A 25,084-nucleotide genomic window follows, 5' to 3' on the forward strand; every position below is an offset into this window, starting at 1 on the left:
AAACAGCATTGCCGCTAGTGATTTGGCCATAGCTAATAAACAGCTGCTCGGCTTTACGAAAGCTGCTAGTCCTCTGTATGTAGAATTTCCGACCTCATTTAATGTCTAGGGAATGTAATGCTTGCTCTTCTGGAGTTCGAGGATCTGTAAAAAACGTTTTCAAAACCACTGGCTCATTCAAATGAAAGTTCGAAGGAACCTTGGGAATGAATTTTGGGTTAGTTCTCAGAATGACCATATCTGATTTAAATTGCAGAAAGGGTGGTGAGACTGTGAATGCTTGAATGTCGCTAAACCTCTTCGCGGAAGTGAGGGCCAGGGGGAGAGCCGTTCTCCAAGAGATGTATTTCAGGTCTGCTTTGTGAACAGGCTCAAATGGATGCTTCATCAATTGGGACAGCACAATATTCAGATGCCAGGAAGGTGGAGGACGCTGAATCGGAGGAAAAATCCTGAACAAGCCTTTTGGAAATTGCTTTATTATCCTGGATGACCATAAAGATGGTAATACTGCTGTCCGGCGGAAACAAGATATGGCAGCTAGGTGGACCTTGATAGACGAATGGGAGAGACCTGAGTTCGCTAAGTGTAACAGGTATGGAAGGATCTGTTCTGGAGAAGACTTCAGAGGATGAACATTAGAAGTTTTGCACCATATGCAGAACCTTTTCCACTTGAGTTTGTACATCTTCTTTGTAGAATCGACTCTGGCACAGGCAAGCACTTCTCGACAGTCTGAAGGGATATCTAATCCATCAAATTAATGGAATTCAGGAGCCAGGCCGATAATCGAAGTGAAGTCGGGTTGGGATGACGGACCTGCCCTTGATTCATCGTTAGCAAGTCTGGTGTTGGTATCAGCCACATGTGAGGCTGTTCTGAGAGTAGTAGAAGCTCCTTGAACCAAAACTGGTGCGGCAATTTGGGAGCGATCAATAGAAGCCAGCATGGTTCCCTATTCATCTTCTGCAGAAGTCTCGGGATGAGCGGGAGCAGGGGAAAAGTGTAGGCATAAATCCCTTAACATTTGATCAAAAACGCATTCCCCTTTGACCCTCTCTGCGGTTGCCAGCTTGCAAAGTGTTGGCATTTTTTGTTCTCTCTTGTCGCAATCAGATCCATACTGGGTTTGTCCCAACGACGAAAGAGGCGGTCGAGAATTGTCTGATTGAGTTCCCATTCATGACAGGTGGTTCGAGTACTGCTTAAGGCATCCGCCCAAGTATTGGAAACGCCTGGAAGATGTTCCGCTCTGATTGATATTTGATGCCGAAGCACCCAATGCCATCGTTCCTGTGCCTGCAGGGACAGCACCCGTGATCTTGTTACCCCCCTGCATGTTGAGGTAATGCATGACTGTGGTGTTGTCGGTTTTTATCAACACAGAGGAGCCTTTGATCTTGGTGAGGAAGGCTTTGAGCGCCAAGGAAACTGCTTTTAATTCTAATATGTTTATGTGGAGAGCTGATTCCTGTGTGGACCATCTTCCTCTCACTGATAGGTCCTGTAAATGTGCACCCCATCCCTCCAAGGATGCATCTGTTGTTATAATGTGTACTGGATTGTCTTTCAGGAAGGAGAGACCCTCCGAGATGGAAGGGGTGTTCTTCCACCACTTTAGGGCTTGCCTCACTGGTGGAGTTATTTGAACTACATCGTCGAAAGATCCTTCAATTTGCTTCCATTGAATGTCCAATTGTTGCTGAAGTGTTTCATGTGGAGACAACAGTTTGCTATCAACGGAATGCACGAAGAAAGCATCCCCAGAAAAGACTTGTAAGTCCGAACAGAAGCGGACTTTCTTCTGCTGAGACGGGTCGCTAGATCTTGAAGTCTTCTCTGTCTGTCGTGCGAAGCAAAAGCTCTTGCTTGCTCCGTGTCCAAGACGGCTCCTAGAAAGGTGATGTTCCGCAAAGGGTCTAGGTGAGACTTTGGGTAATTGACTGTTAAGCCTAATGTCTTGAGGAGAGATTAGCATGTTCTTGTGTCCCTGGCCGTTTTTAACGCTATTCGCGCTTTTATTAGCCAGTCGTCTAAGTACGGGAACACCTGAATCTCTCGTTGCCTGAGGTAGGCTGCAACTAGTGCCAAGACTTTGTTGAAAACTCTTGGGGCCGATCTGAGGCCAAAGGGTAACACTCTGAACTGATAATGGGTGCCTGCAACCCGGAAGCATAAGAATTTCCTGTGACTGGGGTGAATGGGGATGTGGAAATACGCGTCCTAGAGATCCAAGGACGCCATGAAATCTCCTTGGTTGAGTAAGCGTAGGACATCTTGAAGGGAGATCATGCAAAATGATTGCTTTTTGAGGAATTTGTTCAGAGAGCGATGGTCTAAAATAGGTCTCCAGTCTCCTGTCTTTTTCCGTATAAGGAAGAAGCGAGAGTAGAAGCCTGCTCCCCTCTGATTCCTTGGTATGATCTCTATTGCTCCCTTGTCTATCAAGATGACAATCTGCACTAGGAGTTCGTTTAGATGGGCAGGTGGGGGTCCCTTTGGTGGTACGTGAGGGGGAGGCTGATTGAATTCTAGTGTGTGTCCCTTGTTGACAATATCGAGGACCCATTTGTCTGATGTAATCTGGGACCACTGGTGAAGTAAGTTGGAAATTCTGCCCCCTATCAGAGTGTTGGGATAAGGGTTGGGTGCAGGCAACTGATGAAAGTCAGTGTTTTCTTGCTGCTTCCTTTGCCTTGTAAGCAGATTTTCCTCTTGAAGTTTGTCGGAAGTGTGTAGATGGCGGTTGTCAATAGGTATGTGGCTGCTGTTGACCAATGGTGGAATTAAATTGGCCTTGGTAGGATGAATATTGGCGGTACTGGTGTGAGCCACCCGTGTAAGAATAGAGCCCTCTTCCTCTTGCTCCTCGAAAGGGCTGTTTTCTGAATTGTAATGTACCCAGGGAGCGGGCTGTTTCGTTGTCTGTTTTAATGGACTGCAAAGCATCATCAACATGCTTACTGAATAACAGTTTACCATCATAGGGCATGTCTAAGATCTTTAACTGCACCTCTGTGCAAAACGATGTAGCCTTCAGCCACCCCTGACGTCTGAGTACAGCAGCCCCAGCTAATTGGCTGAAACCAGTAGACGATACATCAATGGCACAATCTATAATCTCAGCCGAGATCTTCTCACCCTCCTGTAATATCTTGCGTGCCTCCGCTCTATTATCCTCAGGCAGTAGGTCTATAAACTGTGATATGTCTGACCACATATGATGGTCGTATCTTCCCAGGATTGCAAGGCAATTCGCTGCTCTGACCGTGGTGGCCGCCATAGTCAAAAATATCTTGCCAAGTGAATCTAACCGCTGCCCCTCCCTATCCCGGGGCGCAGTCAAAGGTGAAGAGGGACTCCTGGACCTTCGCTGAGCTGCCTGGGATATCACGGAGTCTGGCTTAGGGTGACTAACCTAGCAGGCTGGTGAGTTATCTGGTGCCTTGTACTTCTTTTTGATCCTTGGTAGTACCGCTGGTATTGAAGACGGGGTCTGCATGACCTTAAGCCCTTCCTCCCAAATAAAGTCAACAATAGGTATTGCTCTCCTTGAATTTCTAGTGTCCTCCTTCAAATCATAGAGGAAACAGTCTGACTGCTTGGATGTTATTGGCAGTTGAAATCTTTTTGCTGCTTTCTCCATTACACTGTGGAAACCACCAATGTCTTGCAGTGGAGAGTCGACTGGTGGTGGTGTAGAAGGGGATGGCGTCTGAATCTGATATTCATCCCATTCCTGGATTAGCGAGTCAGAATCTTGTATTTCGCCTTCCTCTTGTTCGTCATCTGACGAAGGTGGATCAATATCCTGACCAGATGATGGGACTGGGATGGGTCCACTAGAATCCGTTGGATAAATGGGAGTGCTCAGAGGTGTGGGCAGAGGTTGCACAGGAGTAGTCGATCCAGGTGGTGGAAATCTAGTATAATAATCTTGCATCATCTGTTGAAGGTTGCTAATCAAGGCGACCGGCTTCTGGATAGTTTGTTCCTGTTGCAAGTCTTGAGGTTCTGTGTGACTCTGTGCCTGTTGTCCTAAATAGAGTTGGTCACTTTCCTCTTCATCATCTTCCTCCTGACATTTAATGCTCAATTCTGAAGGGCTACGTGCCACCAGGAAAAGGCCGTCATCTGAATATATATGGTCCTCTTCCTGATCATTAGCAAACAGATGTTGTGGGGGTCTTGGCGACACCTTACTAGGTGATGTATGAGACGGTAAAAGATGAGTAGATTTACTTCTTATTGGCAGAATCCTTAGAGGCAAGAAAGGAGATCCTCCATATTGTTTGGTTGAATACTCAGAAATTTGAGCCGATGGTATTGTCATCGATTGTGCAGCGTCGAGGGAGCTGTCGTCAATGGTGTTGTGGACGGTGTGGGCGTCGACGGAGCTGTCGTCGGCGGAGCTGTCGTCATCGGCGATGTCGACGGCAAAGTAGATCTTCGTGCCGTCGTCGATGCGGCCGTCAGTGGAATCATCGATGATGAGCTTTGCAGCTGACTAGCTGATGTCGACAGTGTGCGCGTCGACGATAGAGACCTCACCTTCTTCCCTGTCAACGGTCTCTTTGAAATCTTGATGGTCTGAGCAGGTGATGGACCGTACTTTAAACTCACTGACGTTATGGTAGAAGCTGACAACGGGGTAGAAGTCAGAATCATTGGTGACGACGGAGCTGTAAATGTGTCCATCACTGTAGTCGTCAATGAAGCAAAGCCTGTCGTCGACGATGCGGTCGTCGACGGTGCCGTCGACGGTGTGGAAAACTTGGATGTCGACGGTGGTAGGGAACTTGAAGATTTCTTGAACTTCTTTGATGTAGTAGCTGGAGTAGATGGCTCAGAACGAACCTTACCACTATATTCCCTAGAAGTTGAGGGATGTTCCTCAGCTCTGTCCTTAAACATATGCAGCTTCTTGGCTGACTTACTGCTTTTGGGGGAGGAACTCTCCACAGACCTTTTCCTTTTTCTTGAGGCCACTGAAGCATCACTGTCCTCCTCCTCAGACAAAGACTCTCTGGACTTCTGCTTTTGTAGCGAAAGCAGCACCCTGGCTTCTCTGTCTCTGAGAGTCTTACTGGGAAATGTTCTGCAGATCTTGCAATCCTTCACTTTATGTTCAGGATGGAGACAGTAGATACAGTCCTTGTGAGGATCTTCACAGGTACTGCAGGGTCTAAATAAACCTTTTCTAGCTGTAGACATGATGAAGAAAGAACTACAGCCAAGCTAGGAATGAATAGTTAAATAATATCTCCTAAAGAGAAAGTAAACCTAGAGGAGCTCAGGGAGACTCCCTTACACATGAAGTGTGGTAGAAAATCTGAGAGACCGAGCCTCTGTGCTGAGGATTCTAAAGGGGTGGTCTTGCCTGATTGGTTGAACTTTGGGCCTTTCCTAATGAAGTTAATAAGCTAGGAAAGTGGATGTATTTTTGCCATTGACTACAATGAAAAAAAAAAAAAAAAAAAGACAATTACTTTTTTACTGCTTTCTATGTAGCGTGGGACTCCCACTTCTACGACGGGGAATGATTCAAGCAAGTGAATCTATGAAAGATACCCCAATACTGGAGAACTATTAAATCCCTCCACCTAATCCACAAGATCTTTTTTCGGTTCCTGCTTTGAGCTCTTTATCCTTTGTATACATGAGGGATAGGATGGACCATTTTAGGATTGTAGGGGGGAATGCTTTCACTGACTGGGATGTAGTGTACATATCACTTCTAGAGCCAAGACACAGTCCAGATGGACAACCTTAGTGAAACTGGAAATTCCCAGGAGAATTCTCCTCTAATCCCAATGTGGACTGTGCTAAAGTAATTAGTTGATGATATTTATACCATCACTAAAATACCTAAGCTGGAATTGTTTTAGAGTAGAAAAGAGGGTGCCAAGATTTACCATCTCAAAATGAGTCCTCGTGTCTAAAAATGCAGCATACTTTGCTCAGTGCTTGAGAAGGACATTAAAAAAGAAAAATTGCTTTACAGCTAACTTTAAATGTTGCCTGCAATGTATTATTGCTGGCTGTGTGATGGTGGTTGTAGCGGTTGCGGTGCAGCTACATATTATTCTGGGTATTGCTGAGAGCAGCCATGGCAGAAGAATGCATCATTGTGTTTACAGTGTCCCAACACCAGCCTCCACTGCTCGGGTATACTCAGCTCATACCAGCATACCATGGAGACATGGGTGCCTCGTCTCTGAACACAGGAGTATTTTAGTAAAAATATAGAGGCCTGACCAGTGCTTAATTTGTAAATAAAAAGGTGCCGGTGCTCAAAGCCCTCCTCTTAAACACGTGGCTGCTGCAATGAAACGTGCGAGCACAGAATACTGAGGCAGCGTAATCCTGAAGCCATCTCTGGTCTCTTCAATCCATTTACACTCACTCCCTGGCCGTTCAGCTCACTCTTGCAGCTTTCTACTTTCTCCCTTTGTGACGCTTTTTCGTTTTTCCCTTCCTCCGTCTTTCCCATGTGTGCCTTTTGCTCGCAGCAAATGCTTGGGGCAGGGTAATAATCTCTGGCCCTCAAAAATAAGTGCTGGTGCTCTGCACCGGAAACAACAAGCATAAATTAAGCACTGGGCCTGACTTCCTTCTTGATTATCCCATGATAAAGGGAATACCGTTGAGCTGGGTATAAAGAACAGAAAAAAAAGCGCTGAGACAAATCGATTTGTGTTCTGTGCCATCAAAATGAACCAATTAAATTAGCTGAGATCGATTGAGGGACTAGCAATGCATAAGTCCTATACTCTGTTTCTGCCTAGTGCAATGGTCTTCAAACATTTATTGCCGCGCCCAACTGGGTTAAAAATAAAAATCGTTGGGCCCCCCCATCAGAATTTTTCACAATTATTTTATAAAGATGGCAATGTGTAATTATGTCTAGACATGTTTAATCATTGCAGTTAAGTAGTGCTGCCTTTTTAAAAATGCAATAACATGTTTCTGCTTAAAACAAAGTAATATATTTTTTGGCCAGGGCCTGGCGCCCCCCTTGGGATCACTTGAGGCCTCCCTAGTGCCCCCCCCACCCCTCAGTTTGAAAACCCCTGGCATACTGGTAGAGGGGAGCTCTGATGGGCAGAGATGTTGTTATAGACCAGTGGTTCCCAACCTGTAGTCCGAGGACCCCTGGGGGTCCGTGACGCCTCCTCAGGGGGTCCGCAACTGCTTAGAAAATTAAATAATATTAACAGATTAATAAATATTATATAAATAAAGTGGCTAAATATATAATTCAACATTTTAAAACGTACTGTAAATGTCAAAGAACTTGAAATTGTAGGCTAAAAGTTTAATTAGCATCCTCAGATTGATTAGTGGGAACAATGCTGGTGCATCAAACAGAATATTGTATGGATGATGTGTGGCTTCAATTGCATTTAGGAAAACTCTAACCTTGCTTTTAAAATTAAATTTAGATTTTTTTTGTTCATATTTGTTTGCAAATTAAATAAAATGTGTTATCATTCGTGTATGTGTTTGATGAATGCGTGTTTATGTATTTTTTGTGTATTGTTTTGCCTTTCTAATCATCAACAATGTTTAGGCCCGGGTCCCTAGCTTCCAGTAATGACTGTGGGGGGTCCCCATGTTCCAGTAATGATAATGTGGGTGTCCACAGAAGTCAAAAGGTTGGGAACAACTGGTAAGGAACACAGGCAGATGAACTTTGTTCTTCAATTCCTAATTAAAAGTTAGATGCTTTGGGTAAACGCAGAGAATCAAGAGGTCATCTCTTCCATCCCCTAGCACGAGTCCCACAAAGGGAATTGAAAGAGATGTTGCTGCTGGTGGGGAGAACTCCTTCCTTGTCGAGCCCATTGGTCTCATGCTGTATTGGCCCGGGTATCTCCTCAATGGGACCCATGGATGGAATGAAACAGGAGGACTACAGTCTTCTGTCCTCGCATTAAGACACATAAACTCCACAAAATTGCACCTGCGTCATATATTTCTATATTTGGAGAACCAAGAACAGCAACAGCATCTCAAGTAGAAGCAGATATCTTCCTCTGCAACATATCCCTGCTGATATGGAGGAAACACATTATTTCGATATCCTCCCACTTTCTCCCCAACCAGAACATGACCCTAATTACCTGCATCTCCCTCTGACCGACCGGTGCTGGATCTCTGAAGGCCCCACTACTGTCCACCTGGTGCTTCATCACGAAGTTCACCGCTGTCAAGATTGTGTCATGATTTATGTGAATGTGATTGCGACAAATGGAGAGTATCTTAGCCACGAATGCCGTAAGCCTGAAAGACAGAAGCACATGAATATCAGGGCATAGAGTGCAATCCCAAAGGAGCTAGCACCATGTCTTCTGATTATAGCAACATTGCACATGATGAGGTAGAAGCCATTTTGTCTAATGAAATGAATGAAATGATTGGTTCTGGTATCTTGGTTGCCATTTTGAGGGTCTGACATGGAAAATAAATGATGCCCAAATGGATGGGCATTTTGAGGGTAATGGCTGATTTTTAACCGAGGGACAGATGGAATGTCTGTGCAGTAAATTAAATGTGACATTGAAGCAAAATTATAATTCAGGACAATAATCAGACTCCCGAAACAGTGAGAAAATTCGGCTAGAAGGTCACAGTAAAATTTTCCAACATTTTTGTTGTCAGAACCCCTATCAGATGGGCCCAACCACAGGGCTGTTGCTTTTACTCCTGCCTTCCCAGGGCCCGACCTACTATGGGTCCTGAACAGCTGGGCAAATTACTACTCCTTTAAAGCTTAACTCTCAGTAGTAACGTGGATTGAGGCTTCTCGGGGGGACTTGTAAGGTATACACAGGCACAAGACTTTGACCCCAGACAACTGATTGCCCAGTCAAATAGTCGCTTTTGTGATAAAAAAGTTATTTAATTTAAACACACAACGTACATACACAACATACTAAATAATATAAACAGTCTCTTAAGGTTGGTGTGCTAGCATCGCCTTAGGCAATGCTCCTAAGTCCCCCTTTCCTTCTAATAGAGTTGGTTATTCCCCATTTGATAATGGAGGCAACTTTCATGAAAAGTCTTGTTCAGGCCTTAAGAGTCAACTAAGAGGCATCAACTTCTATGTTGGGTGCCTAGAAACAGTCTTTCCAGACCAAGGGGAGCTGTCAACTTCAGGGAGGACTGGTACCCAGTTTTTCATGCTTTGGCCTCTCAGCGCTGTGGATGTCCCGGTGTCTTGCGGTCTCTGTCAGATGACGTGTGACTGCTGCCACAATCTTTAGACTGCGGACAGCGGTGCCTGATGTCTCCCCAATGATTTCCTTGGCTGTTGGTAAATGTTACGACAAGCGGTAGTCTCTGGGGAAGGTTCCTCTAGAACCATCAGCAGGGATCATCTTGGCACGAAGTTCTAGGGTGAAAACCCTCATCTATATGGTGACCCCCACATGACATATGGGCATCTCCAGGTTACAGCAAAGCAAGGGTGATAGCCCTAATCTCGCCCGTGATCCCCACCTGGCATAAGTGGTTTGTCTACTTTATGACAAGAGGGGACAATGTAATAACAAATAGAGTACACTGATCCAAAAGATCTATCAACAGGGACAAGAGAAGTCAGTACCTTGGGTAGGAGACCCCTCAAGCATCTTTTAGGACGCTAAGCATCATTATTGGGCTAACTCCTCGTCAGGGGAGGGGACAATGGCCTGAACTTTCCCAAAGGTCTAGACCGGACCATGCAACTCCCCCAGATTCACTCAACAGATATGCTGCTGGGCTTTGGTCGAACCAGACCTTGGTCCCCAGCTCTGGTTGCAGCAGCTCTAAGAATTGATCTTCTTCACACTGAATAAAAAGTTTGTGGGTCTCATGCTCCCACTTTTGTAGTCCACACCCAGACACAGATGTGATTTAGAGTCTGGTCCTGGTGGGTGCAACTTCTTTAAAGTGCCCTCTCCTCTGCCCTGTCTTTTGTCAGAGGGGCTCTGTGCCATGGCAGGAGCGTCTAAAATTCTGACAGACCCACAATACAAGCCAACAAAGTAACCATGATCACACCTGGCTGTCAGCCTCTACTGAAATATGCATCACAGACTAGACCTCCCCTCTGTTATATTTAACCTTATCAGACTCACCATGTCTCCTGATAATGAGCACAGGCCCCACTGATCAGTAATTCTTTCTGAATCAAAGAAACCTTTGATCTACACAGAGGATGACCTGCTCCCCTCCTCCAGTGTGTGTGTGGAGCAATCCACATATCCTGCACATATATGTATATGTACCAAGCACAGGCACACATACAACAAAGCATGCACGTGCAAGCATCACGCACTGCACTGAGCTACAGTCATGCTGGACGATGGTGAGTTAAGCAGCTGAAGTTTACATGAGTGGGCAGGTAGGCACCACTCTAGTTACAAAGGTAAAAAGACCTTTCCACACTTCTGATTACTACAAAACTAGTATGCTACCACCAGTGTACTTATGTCTCTTAACTCCTGTGAAGGGCAGGAGGCCTCCACCGCTTTGAAGGTAGTGCTTGGTGCTCCCTTCCCTGTCTAACAAAACCACAATCCCATGAAACAAAGCTAGGTCATGGCGCACGTGCAAGATCCATGTTCACCCATGACTAAAAACTAGTGCCATGGGTCCAGATGTCCATGTAACTGGGTCATCCAGGGTAGGGGTGCACATCTGTCACCATGCAATACCAACCAATGTAATGGCCCTTCAGTCTTATTCCTGACATACACCTTTATGTAGTTGTAAGATTTAGTATTTTCATTATTAGATTTCAGTCTTGCAAGTGTGTGTTTAAGTCACGAGTAAATACATCGTATCATATTCTGGGGTGAACTCGAATGAGCCAACAAAGTTGACCAAGTTCACTGGTAAAGGATACTTTCTAGACGGTAGTACATAAACATTAATTTTAACAACAATCAAAACATAATCTGTTGTAGTGGAAATCACAAATCTCTTGATAAAAGTAGGCATGAGCGAATTATGGACCTGGTGCTTAACCATAAATGGACGCGGCAATGAGAAATGATGGACTTTGGAATGAAAAAACTATGGCCCTGCATCTGTGTTAATGATGGCCTTGCATCTAAGTCGATATTGGACCTCAGGCTGAGCCAATCATAATGGACCTGGGACAAAACCAAAGACTGACCTGACATTCAGCCTTTGAATGACCTGGGGCTGAACCTAGGAATGAGAAACCATGGACAATGAAATGAACAAATGATTGCCATGGAGCTGATCATGTGATAGACCTGGGACTGAGCTCAGGATGGACCTGGAACTCAGCCAATGATGGACCTGGAATTGACCTAATGTTGGACTATGAACGTTCTAATAATGGACCTGGTGCTAATGGATGTTGAAAGGTGCCAGTGATGGATCTGTGATTGCACCAATAACGATAGACCTGGGATGGGGACAAGGGTGATGTTCTTAGGAATGAATAAATAATAATGGACCTTCAATCCAGCCAGAAATGCACCAGGAGGTGAACCAGTGATGACAGGCCTGGGAATGCACCAATGACACGAAATCTGGGGCTCAGTCTTTGATGTGCGTGGAAATGCACCAGTAGGAGAGCTAGAACTAAATACTGAAATAAAAAACCTGAGATAATAATGTACCCGGGATATAGACACTTAGGGGGTTATTCTAACTTTGGAGGAGGTGTTAATCCGTCCCAAAAGTGACGGAAAAGTGACGGATTTACCACCAGCCGTATTACGAGTCCATTATATCCTGTGGAACTCGTAATACGGCTGGTGGTATATCCGTCACTTTTGGGACGGATTAACACTCCTCCAAAGTTAGAATAACCCCCTTAATTCTGGCCACTATTGGTACAAGTCAATGATGGACCAGGGACAGTGACTTGACCTGTGACTAAGCCTATGATGGCTGGTATTAGACAGTGTTATGCCTGAGACTAAGGCACTATTAAATCTGGCACTAACCCAATGATGGTCAGGAAACTGATTTAGGGCCTCATTACAGCCCTGGCGGGCGGCGGTACACTGGCGGTAACACCACCAACAGGCTGGCGGTGTACCTGCAGCGAATTATGATCATGGCGCATTAGCCACGGCCATACCCCCGGCCCCTCCAACCGACCGCCAGGCTTACGCCATGTGGTCATAATACCCAGGAAAGCGGTGCTTGCTGGGGATTATGATTCCCCAACTGTCAGCCTTTCCATGGCGGTAAACACCGCCATGGAAAGGATGGCGGTAAGGTGGACTCGGGGTGCCCCTGGGGGCGCCTGCACTGCTGCACCCACTGCACATCAACATTGCCGCCGGCTCTATTATGAGCTGGCAGCAATGTTGTTGTGACTTTTCCGCTGGGCCAGCGGTTAGAAACCCTGTTTCTGTCCGCTGGCCCAGTGGAAAAGTCATAATAGGGAGCCACATATACCGCCAGCACTGGCGGTATAGTGGCGCCCGCGGCTTCGGCAGTCTTTTAGTAAGACCGCCTAAGTCGTAATGAGGCCCTTGGCGTTGGCTTCGGACTTAGTGAATGACGGACATGGGACTCAATCAATAATGGCACTCATGATGTGCCAATGAGTGGTAATGAGCCAATGATGGACTTACTTCTGTGCCAGTTATGGACCTGAGACTGAGCCAGTAGTTGTAGAGCTGGGACTGTGCTAAGGGTGATAGACATAAGACAGGTTTGGTAATAATGGACCTGCAACTGAGTCAAAAATGCACCTGGAACTGACCCAAAAGAGGACCTTAGAATATGCTAAACCTGGGTGTGCACAAATGATGATGGATCTAGGATTGAAGCAATAATGATGAACCTAGAACTGAGCCATTAGCACATCCAAGGCTGGATTACACTGGGTGCCGTGAGGCTCAGCATGCATGCGCACCTGCACTCTGAACCCTTGCTTAGCACCTTTTGGAAAACAGATCGTGCTGGCTCTACATGTGCACCGGAGTAATCTCAAACAAGCCTACTCTAATTTCCATGCAAATGAGGCAACACTTTGCTTCTACATTCGTTGCCTACTATACACACATGTGTAGATGCAAAGGAGCTGTCAGGGGGTCACGCTGACTGAGTTCAATAAAGTGATGGCACACAGTCAGTGTGATTTGACCTCTACCTCCCAAGGGGTGCCCTTGAATACAAAGGAATGGGAGCTAAAGGACCCTCCTATATCCCCTGCAGGCTGGTGCAGTCACTTACTGCACCCGCCTGCAAGGGGATATCTGCCCTCTTTGTAAGGCAGACTGGGTTACCACCTGCAAAGTGCAAGTAGTAGTGGCTGATTTAGCTGGTCTGCTTTTTAATAATGGGCTTGAAACAAAGACAACGATAAACCTGGAAATTTGCCACTGATGGATTTAGACTGAGGCAATGATGGCCACCCATCTGTGCCAGCGATGGATTTGGGACTGAGTCAATAGGAAACATCTGGAACCTCGTCCATGATGAACAGAGGGCTGAGTCAATTAAGGTCTTGGAATTCTTCCAAAGGTATAAAGACATTTGAAACAACAATGATCCTGAGACTGAAATACTTATGGATCAGCTACTGAGTCAATGATACATCTGCTGTGTCAAACAGGAACCTTATTCTGACAACACAATGATCAAGATTTCAGACTGAGCTCAATAGGCCAAAGAATGAAGAGACAGGAAGCAAAAAAACTGACCAGGTGCTGCTAGGAGAGGTTTTAAAAGCTCCGTATGACCCATCATCTTTCGTAAACAACAAGAGCCGGGTGTGGCCTGAAAAACAAATCAAGAAAACCACATTAATGTAGAGCATATTTCAGTCCCTCAAAACTGTTATACATAAAAACACTAATAATGCAACAATGGTCCATCTCATTACACCCTCCAGGCAGTAATGTAGACATGAGAAATATCCAGAAAGCCCTGCACATATTGAGATTAAAGGACTGTGCAATGCATGAGCTGTTCTACCTACAGAGGAATGACTGGGTGAGTGAGCGAGCGAGTGCGCACCTATGCAAGGCAGGGGGCCCTAAGTTGTGATGCTGACAATATTCATTAGTTAACTTATCCTAGAGGTCTTTTTGTGACCTACCAGTATAGGTTATAAACCACAGATGCAAGAATGCTTGCACAAATATGTTTTTCTATAAATACAATTGCTAAAAACTAGAATCAAACCAAGCTGGAGGAAATGACAATCTTTTGTGTGGTGTACCTCCAGATTCCTGCCCGATTTGATTTTGCTGGCTACTTGACGCTGTGTACTTTACCCCTACTAACTAGTAGTAAAGTTTCTGTGCTCTAATTTGCATATGGTACAAGTTGTACCCAGAGCCTGTTAGTATAGGGGCAACGGTGGACTGCATTGTGCTAATTCACTAGAGTGGCAGTCCAAACACTGCTTCAGGAATACTATTGTAGCCTGACTGAAGCAGTTTAAAAACTGCAACTCGGCTTGTCAAAATAAATCCTTTTGGCACAAAGAAACCTTCCTTTTAAATATTAATAAGTCACCCCTGAGTAGTACCTATACCTATTTATTGAGAGGGGTGGAACCACCACTCAAAGAAACACTACTCGTCAGGGTGAACCACAAAGAGTTACTAAATGATCCTGTGCTTAACCCTTTGGTAGATTGGCACATAGCATTCAGGCTTAACTTGGAGGCAAAGGATAAAGTATTTATGCATCACTCAAACACTAATAAAGCTAAAACACGATACAAAAATTCCGAAACAATTTAGAAAAATAGAGCAAAATGTATTAAAAAAGTAACTAAAATCTAATCAGGAGAAACAGATATGTGATTATACAAATTTTCAGGTGAGAATAGCGCCAAAAAGCACAAAGGGCCAAATGTGGTCATTGGTCATGCCAGACCGGGTCAAAGTCAACAGTTCAACCCGACTCCGTTGCAGCATGGTACAGATTTAGGGACCAAGGTTGTCCTGCTGGAAGAGTTACTTTTATGACTTAGGTGTGCGAACTGTAAGGTATTGCGTGAATCTGCAGTGCTGCTATGTGAGGAGATGCATGACTCTGCGTTAGCCTGGGAGCTGCCGATTAAGAGTTGCAAGGCACCGCTATGGGAGACTGTTTGGCTCTGTGTTTTGTCCAGGTAGCCGCAGATCAAGAATTGCGGGGGGCTGCACTGCGAGGCTCTGCCTCATGTCTGTGACTCTGCTAATCAAGAGCTGTGAGGTGCTGTGGTGTGAAGCCCTGAGTCAGGTTGCATCGAGGCTGGTGCAGTGAGGCATTGAGACAGGGCGGATTGCACTCTGACAGACACCAATGGTCCTGGACCTTGAGGACAAGCTGGGCTGTCACGATTCTCTCCCACAGAGGCTTAGCAGATGGGACCAGGCCATTTGGTCTGGTCAGGCTGGAAAGCAGGAGAGGCCTCTGGAAAAAATGTTGTAGCCCTGTAGTTCACACAGAAGATCAGCCAACTGACCACTGGAGTCACTTATGGAGTTCTTGAGAAAAGGCAAGCAGGTCCAGTCTTCCTTCAGGGTACAAGACAGCTTGGCAGTCCTTCTTCTGATTTTCACAAGTCCAGAAGTGTTCTGAATTCAGGTTCTGAAGGTGCCACATTTACACCTTGTGCCAGCCTATGTGTGGAGAAAAAACCCTGGCCTGGACCCAAACTAGTTCTGGCCTGTTCTCTCCTCTTCTGTGAGTTTAGCTCCAAACAGGCTAGGTTAAGGGGAGTAAGGCAAGGGCAGGCCTAGTGTCATGTTCCTTTATGTGTGTTCTCGGCAGGGTCCTTTGTAGTCTAATCAAGACAGGGCAACAGCTTCTCCCAGCCATCCTGTCAGGAAGACCCTCTCCTCTCCACACCCAGGTCCTTTGTCAACCTCTCTGGAAGGAGTACACAAAACAGCATAGAAGAGCAATTCACAGTCATGTGACCCATGACACTGGCAGAAGGCACAAATTACAATTACGTTGAGCAAAAACAGCACATCTCTATCTGCTACCAATCTGAAGTTGACACTTATTAAGTGTCATATGAGAACCTAGTGTTTTAGTCTGTGGAAGAGATAGGCCTCACAACAGTGAAAAATTACTTTAGGAGTCTTTCACTGCCAGGACATGTAAAGCTTAAACCCATATCGCCTACTTCTTAGAGATCATGCACGCTAACCTTTAAGCCTTAGAAGTCTACCTTAGGGGTTACTTATAAGTGTTAACAAGGAAGGTTTAGGCCTCAAAAAAGGTTTATTTTACCAGGTCAAAATGGGAGATTAAAACTGCACACAGCTTGCAGTGGCAGGCCTGAAAGCATGTTTTACAAGTCTACTTCAGTGGGTGGCAAAATATGTGCTGCACCTTCACTAGCAGTATTTAATTTGCAGGCCATGGGTACATGTAGTACCACATAGTAAATAAACAAAAACTTGTATATCAATTATACCATGTTTAAAAGGGAGAGGCAGACATCACCTGGATAGTTCTCTCCTTTTGTTCCCCTAGTCAGGCAGACACCGATCTTAGTGGGGAGGGAGATGCTCCCAAAACTAGTTTGGAGCAACCACAGGGGAGGGATTGCTCTATTCCTGGCCACACCTCTTGGGTGGGCACACAGACTCTGCACAAGGGAAGAAGGGTTTCACCATCTTGGTATTAGGCAGAGAGGGGAACTGTTGGATTATTTGCAGGACGGCACACAAGAAATGCTGTAAAACTGGGTAATGTAACCCAGGAGGACATTTCACAATTTGTTAGGGTGGAGCCAGGAATCACCCCCACCAAGAGATAACTGTGGTATCCCTAGTGCCCTCCTCAGAATACAACTGGAAATGAAGAAGATCAGAAGAGGACTGCGTCTGTTGTCTCAGACCTGAGAAGAGCCCTGTAGAATTGATCCTGCACCCCCTTGTTCCCAGACAAAGAAGCGGACTCCAAGGGTGTGATGCGATTAATTTTGTTTGACCTATGACTTTGTGTTTCACCACTGCGTATATTAGTTGCTCAATGTTCACCAGTAGCACATTGCGGCCTAGCCGCCTATTGGCTTTGACATGGCATTAGCCATTACTTTCAGTATCCAATTTAGCCGCCTATTGGCTTTGACATTGCATTAGCCATTACATTCTGTATTCTGCCTATTGGCTTTGAAATGCTGTATTCAGTTTAGCTGCCTATTGGCTTTGACATGATATTAGACATTGCATTTTGTATTCAGCTCAGCTGCCTATTGGCTTTGACATGATATTAGACATTGCATTTTGTATTCAGCTCAGCTGCCTATTGGCTTTGACATGATATTAGACACTACATTTTGTATTCAGTTCAGCTGCCTATTGGCTTTGACATGACATTAGACATTACATTTGATATTTAGGTTAGCTGCCTATTGCCTTTAACGTGAAGTTAGACATTGCAGTTGAGAATCCAAGCTGTATTTTTCCAAGCTGTGTTTTTTCACAAGATGAACCAAACTGTTTTTCTCACACCAGACTAGACATGATAAGAGAGAGTACATTTGGTGTTTTTCCTCTCTGCTCGGGCCTGGGAAGAGGAGAAGTCTAGGAGATCTGGCCAGTCTCCAAAGGCTTGCGTAGTTTTCCCGGGTCTGAGAGGAGGGGGATCGCTTTTCTAAGGGTGGCTCAGGGCTTCAGAGAATTAGATCGAATCTGCCTGACTTCGGACTGGAACTTGGCGCCAGTTGCCAGTCTCCCATGTGGGTGGATAATCTCTTTCTCGCAGTTGACAGGAGTCATCAACTTGCAGACCCCAGAAAGATGAAACTGTAAACAGTTTCTCACACGGTGAAGTATTTGTTTTGCTTTACATTCAATATCTTATAAATATAACCTGCTGTGTACATTGCAAACTGTGTTTCATTGAACGTGTGCTTGAAATCTATTAATTCGTCTCTTACGAACTTGTGGTTTTAGAAGAATTAACAACAATAAAAGTCTTCTTTGAACTCAGAAGTGCATTCTTGATATGTTCTGTAAGCTCTGATTACGAGATAAGTAGGAAAGCAGAACAAAGGGTCATAAGGCTGACCTTCAATTCAAGCTAAAGGGGCCCAATTACAGACAAGAGGCATTTTCTGAAGAGTTTCATTGACCAGTTCCAACTGGACCTTATTTGGACAATGCTGGTGGCCTCTGCTGGAGTGAGTGCTGGCCCCCAAGTGCTGTTCCTGAGATCATGTAACTCTTGGCTGTGTCTGGCTAGACTTCTTCTACCGGAGACTTAGAAACTTTTCCGCTCCAAAGACCTCCAAAAGACCGTGTCAAACCAGTCAAGCTGAACCGACGAAGGTTAGTTGCTGCTGGCCTGAAGATTCACGTTTCCCGGCTTGCAGCTTTTTCGCATAAAGCAAATCCTTTGCAGCGGAAAATCACACAGGCGGTATCTGGCCACATGGAGCCCTCTTTGGCTACAGATTGCAACTTTGTCTTGCTACATGAATCTGAGCTCCAAAAAGTGACTAAATACAAATGAAGAAATATTGATCAGGTAAAGGCACTAAAGGCCCATATTTATACTTTTTTAGTGCCTCATTTGCATAATTTTTTGATGCAAAAGTAGTGCAAACGCGCAAAATAGAATTGTATTATGTAAGTTTGCGCCGCTTTTGCTTAAAAAATTATTCAAAAGTAGCCCTAAAAAGAGTATAAATATGGGCCTAAGGATCCAGCGCACAATGGACCTTCCCTGAGCTTTCCCATCAAAAACCAATGATTACTCAGGACCGCCTCCAACGGCTATCCAATCTCGGGAAGCCCTCTTCAGCTACGGCCTGCTGCCTTGCTACACTATAGACTTTGCACTTCCATTTTCGAGACTGAGTCCCAAAGGAAATCCTCCAACCGGGTTGAACATGGAGCTCCATTGAGGTTGGCTTCAAATGTGCCTCCGTCCCGGTCTACCGCAACCAGATGACCGAGGTTGGTGGTTAATGCTTTTTGGTGCTATTTTTATTTAAAACTTTTAAAAAGCGTACATCTCCTGTTCCTCTTAATGGAGCAATTTAGTGTAAATTTTATTTATTAAAATCCATTCTGTTTTTGTACTTTGGTTTGGGAATTTTTATTGTGTCGTGTTTTGACTTACTGATTTGGTACTGCATAAATACTGTACACATTGCCCGGAGTTAAGCCTTTCTACTCTGTAACTTAGCTATTAGGGGATGAGCTCAGGTTAATTCAGTAATGTTCGTGGTTCACCATGACAATGATTGTGTTTATTACTTAAGACAGGTAGTCACACCCTTAACTAATAACCCAATTTCTTACACAAACTGTAAGAAAAATAAATTAAGGAAGCATAGGGATTAACTTTGAGTATGTTAGTCTGCCACCAAAAGCTGGAACGCCAGAGACACTGCCCCTGGGTGCCCAGGTAAGACTGGCCCACCTCAAATTAAGTTTTCTCTAAGGTTAGTGGCACATTTTCTCCAAAAGTACTTCTGTCAAATGGCAGGAGGAGTTTATTTAAAAACAAAAGGTGGCAGCAGGTCTGCTATATCATGGTGCCATGACAGGCTGGTTATTTTTTTTTTTACAAAGACAGTCCCAAAAGAGGGGCACAAGAGTGTTGTTTCTGGAAACAAAATAATCAGTGTCCCCGACATACTGGATCTTTTATAATACATATGGGACACATGATTGTCGGAGACACTAAAGGAGTCAAGCATCAGAGTGAGTGATTCTGATGGCAGAGTCAGTGATGGCACACAGTCACTATCACAGCACTTGCCCCATCTTTGAACAAGGGGAGGATCTGACGGTGAGGGAGACCAGACATACAACAATTTTTTAGGGCTGTGCCATTACTGCTCGTCACTAAATGAGATCTCTAGCTTGCACATGTCAACTTGATGAACATTTCCTTCAGGGAAAAAATATGCATAAGTCTTTTTTCATGACAAGTTAATAAGAACATTCAAATGGGCATGATTTCAAATCTCAGAGGTGAAGGAAAATGTATAGCAAGGAAAGTTATCTAATACCTGGCAGTGCTTGAGATAACTTAAGGTAGGTTCTCAGCATGCAGGGATGTTTACCTCATCCTCTGTAATGCAACATCAACAGTGACAGCAATAGCAAGCCTCATGTCTCATCCATCCTAGCTGTTTATTTATTTAGCTTTTTTATGTTGCACAACTGCACCGTAGAGCTACTAGAGCGTTTTACAGAGAGTAAGCAATAACTTATAAATACTACTAAAGAAGGAAACAAAACACTTATCTGAGGTTGCCTTTTTATAGATTGCACATTGGACAGATGGTTTATGTCCTATAACCTTGGACCATTGCCCTTAGTGTTAACATGACTTAGGTTTTATCATTATTGGTTTATGTTTTGGAAATGTCTATGTTTATCTTATTTTATTTATGCTTTTATCAATGATAGATGTGTGAGATGAAAATGTTACTTACCTTCAGTAAACCTTATCTGGGAGAGATTCTATCTAGATTCAGATTCCCTACCTTAGAATTATTTCCAAATGTCAGACTGAATCGGGAATTTTCTTTGTGACCAGTACTTCTAAATGCCGGGAGGTGGCGTCGTTCGGTTCTGGGTGATGTCGTCCACACCAGAAGTGACATGAGTGGTGCCTATACAGATGTCACCCTAGCAACTCACTGACTACCTCAAGACATACCAAATCCTAGACCCATCTCAATCTGGAATCAGGGGCAACCACACCACCGAAACAGCACTTCTAGCAGCCACCGACGACATACGCGCCATACTAGACCATGGAGGCATGGCCGCACTCATCCTCCTTGACTTCTCCACCGCATTCAACAACATATCCCACTCCACCCTCCACATCAGACTCCACAACGCCGGCATCCGAGATGAAGCACTGGAATGGATCAGGTCTTTTCTTACCAGAAGAACACAGTGCATCAGACTACTGCCAGTCACATCAGAACTCAAAGATACATGCTGCGGAGTGTGCCAAGGATCATCACTCAGCCTGACACTTTCCAACATCTACATGGCCGGCTAGCCAAGATCATCAAACAACACAAGCTAAACATCTTCTTGTACGCTAACAATACCCAACTAATTCTCTCCCTGTCCAGCGACCCTGTGAAGGCCAAGAGAAATTTCCACAATGGGATGAGAGCAGTCGCCGCCTGTATGGAAGCCAGCTGCCTCAAACTCAACTCGGACAAGACGGAGATCTGTGTAATCGCCCCTTCCACCTGGAACTACTCCTGGTGGCAAACCGCACTGGGAAACACCCCTGTTCAAACAGACCACGCACGCAATCTGGGCATCATCCTGGACTCCTCTCTATCCATGTCCCGCCAAATCAACGCTGTCTCGTCATCATGCTTCCACACCCTCTGACTCCTTTCAAAGATCTTCAAGTGGATCCCATCCAACATGAGGAAGACAGTCACCCACGCACTTGTCACTAGCAAATTGGATTATGGCAACACACTCTATGCCAGCATCACCAAGAAACTGTAATTAAGACTACAAAGAATCCAGAATGAAACAGCCAGGCTCATCCTGGACATGCCCCGACACAGCCACATCTACCATCTCAGAGATCTACACTGGCTCCCAGTCAACATGTGCATAACATACAAACTCCTGATCCACACCTACATGGAACTACACAACATAGGACCAGCATACCTCAACCACCACCTTGCCTTCTACGTACCCAAGAGACAACTCCGTTCTTTCCAGCTCGCCCTCACAGCTGTTCCCAAGATCCGGAAAAGCACAGCAGGAGTAATATACTTCTCCTACCTCACAGCCTGGACATGGAACATGCTACCACTCAAACTCAGACAGACCGCATCACTGAAACAATTCAGGAAGGACCTCAAGACTTGGCTCTTCGATTGAGCAGCACGCCCGCAAACAGCGCCTTGAGACCCTATGGGTGATTAGCCATACTTTAGAAATCAATGATTTGATTGATTGAGTTTCTTTTCATGACTTTCCACGAATGGAGCACGGAGCCATGAAGAACACTGACCGCTAGTGTGAAAAACTAGGCCCTGAAACTGGAACAGCCCTGTCCCTAGAATTCCATTTGCAGAGTGGAGAGGATGGATGTGCTAGTAAGGAATCTGCATCTAGAAGGACTCACTATTAGATAAGTGTTACCGAAGCTAAGTAGCTTGTTCATCTGATAGAAACTTATAGCTGCAGATTCCTTACTTTAGAATAGATACCCAAGCAGTACCTCCCCAAAGGTCGGTCTGTGAGACAGATTCACACTAGAAAGTCCAGTCCTACAGGACCGAATGAGCAAAGGGCCCATCCCAATGGACCTGACTGTCCGTGCAGTAATGCTTCATGAATGTGTGCAGAGAAGCCCACATTGCTGCTTGGCAGATACCCAGCACCGGAACTCCATGTGCTAACGCAGTGGTCACAACTATAGCTCTGGTGGAATGAGCATGCAAATCTTCAGGGGTATGCTTCTTGGCCAGTGATTAGCAGATCTTAGTGCAGAGCACAATCCACTGGGTGATGGGCTGTTTCTGCCTGGCCTTTCCTTTCTTTGCTCTGACATACCCAACGAAGAGTTGGTCATCCACCCGGAACTCTCTTGTGCAGTAAATGCTCTTTTTGGGTCCAGTTAATGAAGTCACTCCTTCTCTTTAGAGGGATGTGGTGGAGCGTAAAAGGTGGGCAGAACAGAAGCTCTAGTGCGAAGAATCAGATTCTCTGGGTAGATATTCAGGCCATGTTTGACAAGCAGGATGCAAGAGGCCATGAGTCCCGTCAGCCTCAGAGTCAGTCTTCCCTAATCCAGGATAGAGGCTGAAACATCGTTATCACAGATTGAATAACCTTGATTCGCCATTTGGGAGGATAGGTCCCACACTGTACTGTGTCCAGAAGAGCTATGCTAAAGGGGAGCATCTGAGAGCGAGAGACAGGTGTGACTTTGGTACATTGAAAGTGAGCCCCCGTGAAAGCAGGAGGTCCGCCATAGTCTGGAAGTGTGAGATGACAGTTTGGGGCAAGCCCGCCTTGAACAGCCAGTCATCAAGATAAGGGAAGGCTGGCACCCCAGATCTCTGCAGAAGGGCTTCAACCACCATCTCCTTTGTGAATACCCGAGGGGTGCTGGTAAGGCCAAAAGGAACCACAGCAAACTGAAAGTGCTCATTGCCTACCGTGAACCACAGGGAAAGGCAGGACAGGAATTGTGCATCCTGCATGTCCAATTATACCATCAAGTCTCTTGGGACAGACAGGACTTGAGTGAGCGTGAACATTTTCTTGAGGAAGAAATTGAGAGGGCACAGGTCTAGGATAGGACAAAGGCCTCCATCCTTCTTGGGCACCAGAAAGTAGTGGGAATAATAACCACAACCTATTTCTAGCATCTGCACCTTCTATATGGCTCCCTTGACTAAGAGAATCGTCAATTTCTGGCAGATCAAGAAGAGATGGTTCTCTGTCAGCATGTCCCAAGCTTGGATAACAAAGCCTAAAGCTCAGTGACCCTCTGGGAAGATAATATTGCTACCAGGAAGGTTGTCCTGATAGTAAGGAGCCTGAGAGGACAGTTGTGCAATTGCTCAAAGGGAGCGCACATCAGAAACATTAGGACTAGATTAAGGTCCCACTGGGGCATGAGGAAGAGTGAAGGAGGAACCATGGTGCAAACATTTCAAGAACCCATTTACAATAGGGGATTTGAAAAGGGATTATTAATCTGGCATCTGCAGAAAGGCTAAAATAGCAGAAAGATATCCCTTTAAAGTGGCCAGAGCAAAGCCCTGCTGGGCAAGAGAAAGGATGCATAGAAGGCCCCTAGAGAGGAGAGCAGAAATAGAGTGACTAGCCCCTTTCGAACAAATTGAAGAACCCAATGTTGTGATAATATGGACCTCCACTAGGACAGGTAATGGCATATCCTGCCTCCCTTTCGATGCTCATGATCTTGAGAAGGCAAACTAAAGGGGTTTGGAGGCTATGGCCGCCAGAGGGGTGGTGGACTGGCCTAACCTTTGACTGCCCAATGCAGTGAGTCTGTGTGGTCTCTGGGTAGAGCGTACTCGCCCACTAAGAGGCTGATAAGCTTCTGTGCTGTGGTGGCTGGGTGTGTAAATATGTTGTTGGAAGGCACTTCTGTGGCCACAAAAGGAGCAAAATGCAGATTGGGGTTGTCAAGGGGGTCATAGAAAGACCCAAAGACTTGGCCACAGCTCTGCTGTCCTTAAAGTGCTCCAGCACTCAGTCCGTCTTGTCTCCGAAGAGATGGGAGCCATCAAAGGGCATATCCATGCTTGGACATCTCTGGAAAAGCCTGTTGTCCTCAGCCAGGTGTGCCTCCATAAAGCCACCCTCAAAAAAAGCACCCTGCCCAGCAGGTCGGTCGTATATAGCCCACATCGGATTGTGAACTTCGTTGCATCTCTCCCGCCAGGAATAGTTTTGGAAAGTGTGACCTGCACCTCCTCCGGGACCATGAACAGCACTTGCGCCACCAGCTCCCACAGAGCATGGGAGTAATGGCCTAAAAGGCACACCGTGTTCACGGACCTCAGTACCAGGCAGATGGAAGAAAAAATGTTATTCCCTAAGGTGTCAACCCTCTTGGACTCCTTATCCCGTAGAGTGGTAGGGGATGCACCAGGATTTACCTGGGAGGTGGAGGCTTGGACCACCAAGCTCTCCGGGGTAGGTGCTATGTGAGAAAATGGGGGTGCCCAGGGTCGGCGCTGGGCACTGGGCAATCATCTTGTTCACAGGAGCCCCTGTGCAGGATTTGGACCAAGTCCACAGCAGGACATCGATCAGGCTTCATTAAATGGGAGGCATAGGTCTGAGGGGGTCACCCCTAGCTGAGGAACTTACGTGAAGGCCTTAGTCTTGACTGCCACTGAGGGCAGGCTAAGGTCTAGGATCTCAGCCACCCTTCTCACCACCATAGCAAACCACCTCTGTAGCCATGGTAGAAGGAGAGACCATGCCTGTATCTGGATAAGTGTCCAGTCTGCTGGCATTCACCAAATCCTCGTAACAGTCCAAGTTAGGGTCTAGGGACAGGCATTCTGCAGGGTCCCTCTCAGTCCTCTCCAAGCCTCAGCCTATAGGAATAGGGCTTGGAAGGCATGGCTGCAGTTGGTGCC

At 45.6% G+C, this 25,084-nt stretch overlaps 1 protein-coding gene across 1 annotated transcript in view; it reads right to left on the minus strand.

Annotated features, from left to right (window-relative positions):
* LOC138301475 (complement C4-like) overlaps window positions 1–25,084 on the minus strand; it is a 685,953-nt gene that overhangs the window by 227,979 nt on the left and 432,890 nt on the right. The window contains exons 26-27 of the mRNA XM_069241987.1: window positions 13,689–13,764; window positions 8,127–8,286 (exon numbers count right to left, since the gene is read on the minus strand). Coding sequence (XP_069098088.1) covers window positions 8,127–8,286; window positions 13,689–13,764 — 236 coding nt within the window. The remainder of the gene's footprint in view (window positions 1–8,126; window positions 8,287–13,688; window positions 13,765–25,084) is intronic.

The sequence above is a fragment of the Pleurodeles waltl genome, chromosome 6, assembly GCF_031143425.1.
Source record: "Pleurodeles waltl isolate 20211129_DDA chromosome 6, aPleWal1.hap1.20221129, whole genome shotgun sequence".
Taxonomy (NCBI): Eukaryota; Metazoa; Chordata; class Amphibia; order Caudata; family Salamandridae; genus Pleurodeles; species Pleurodeles waltl.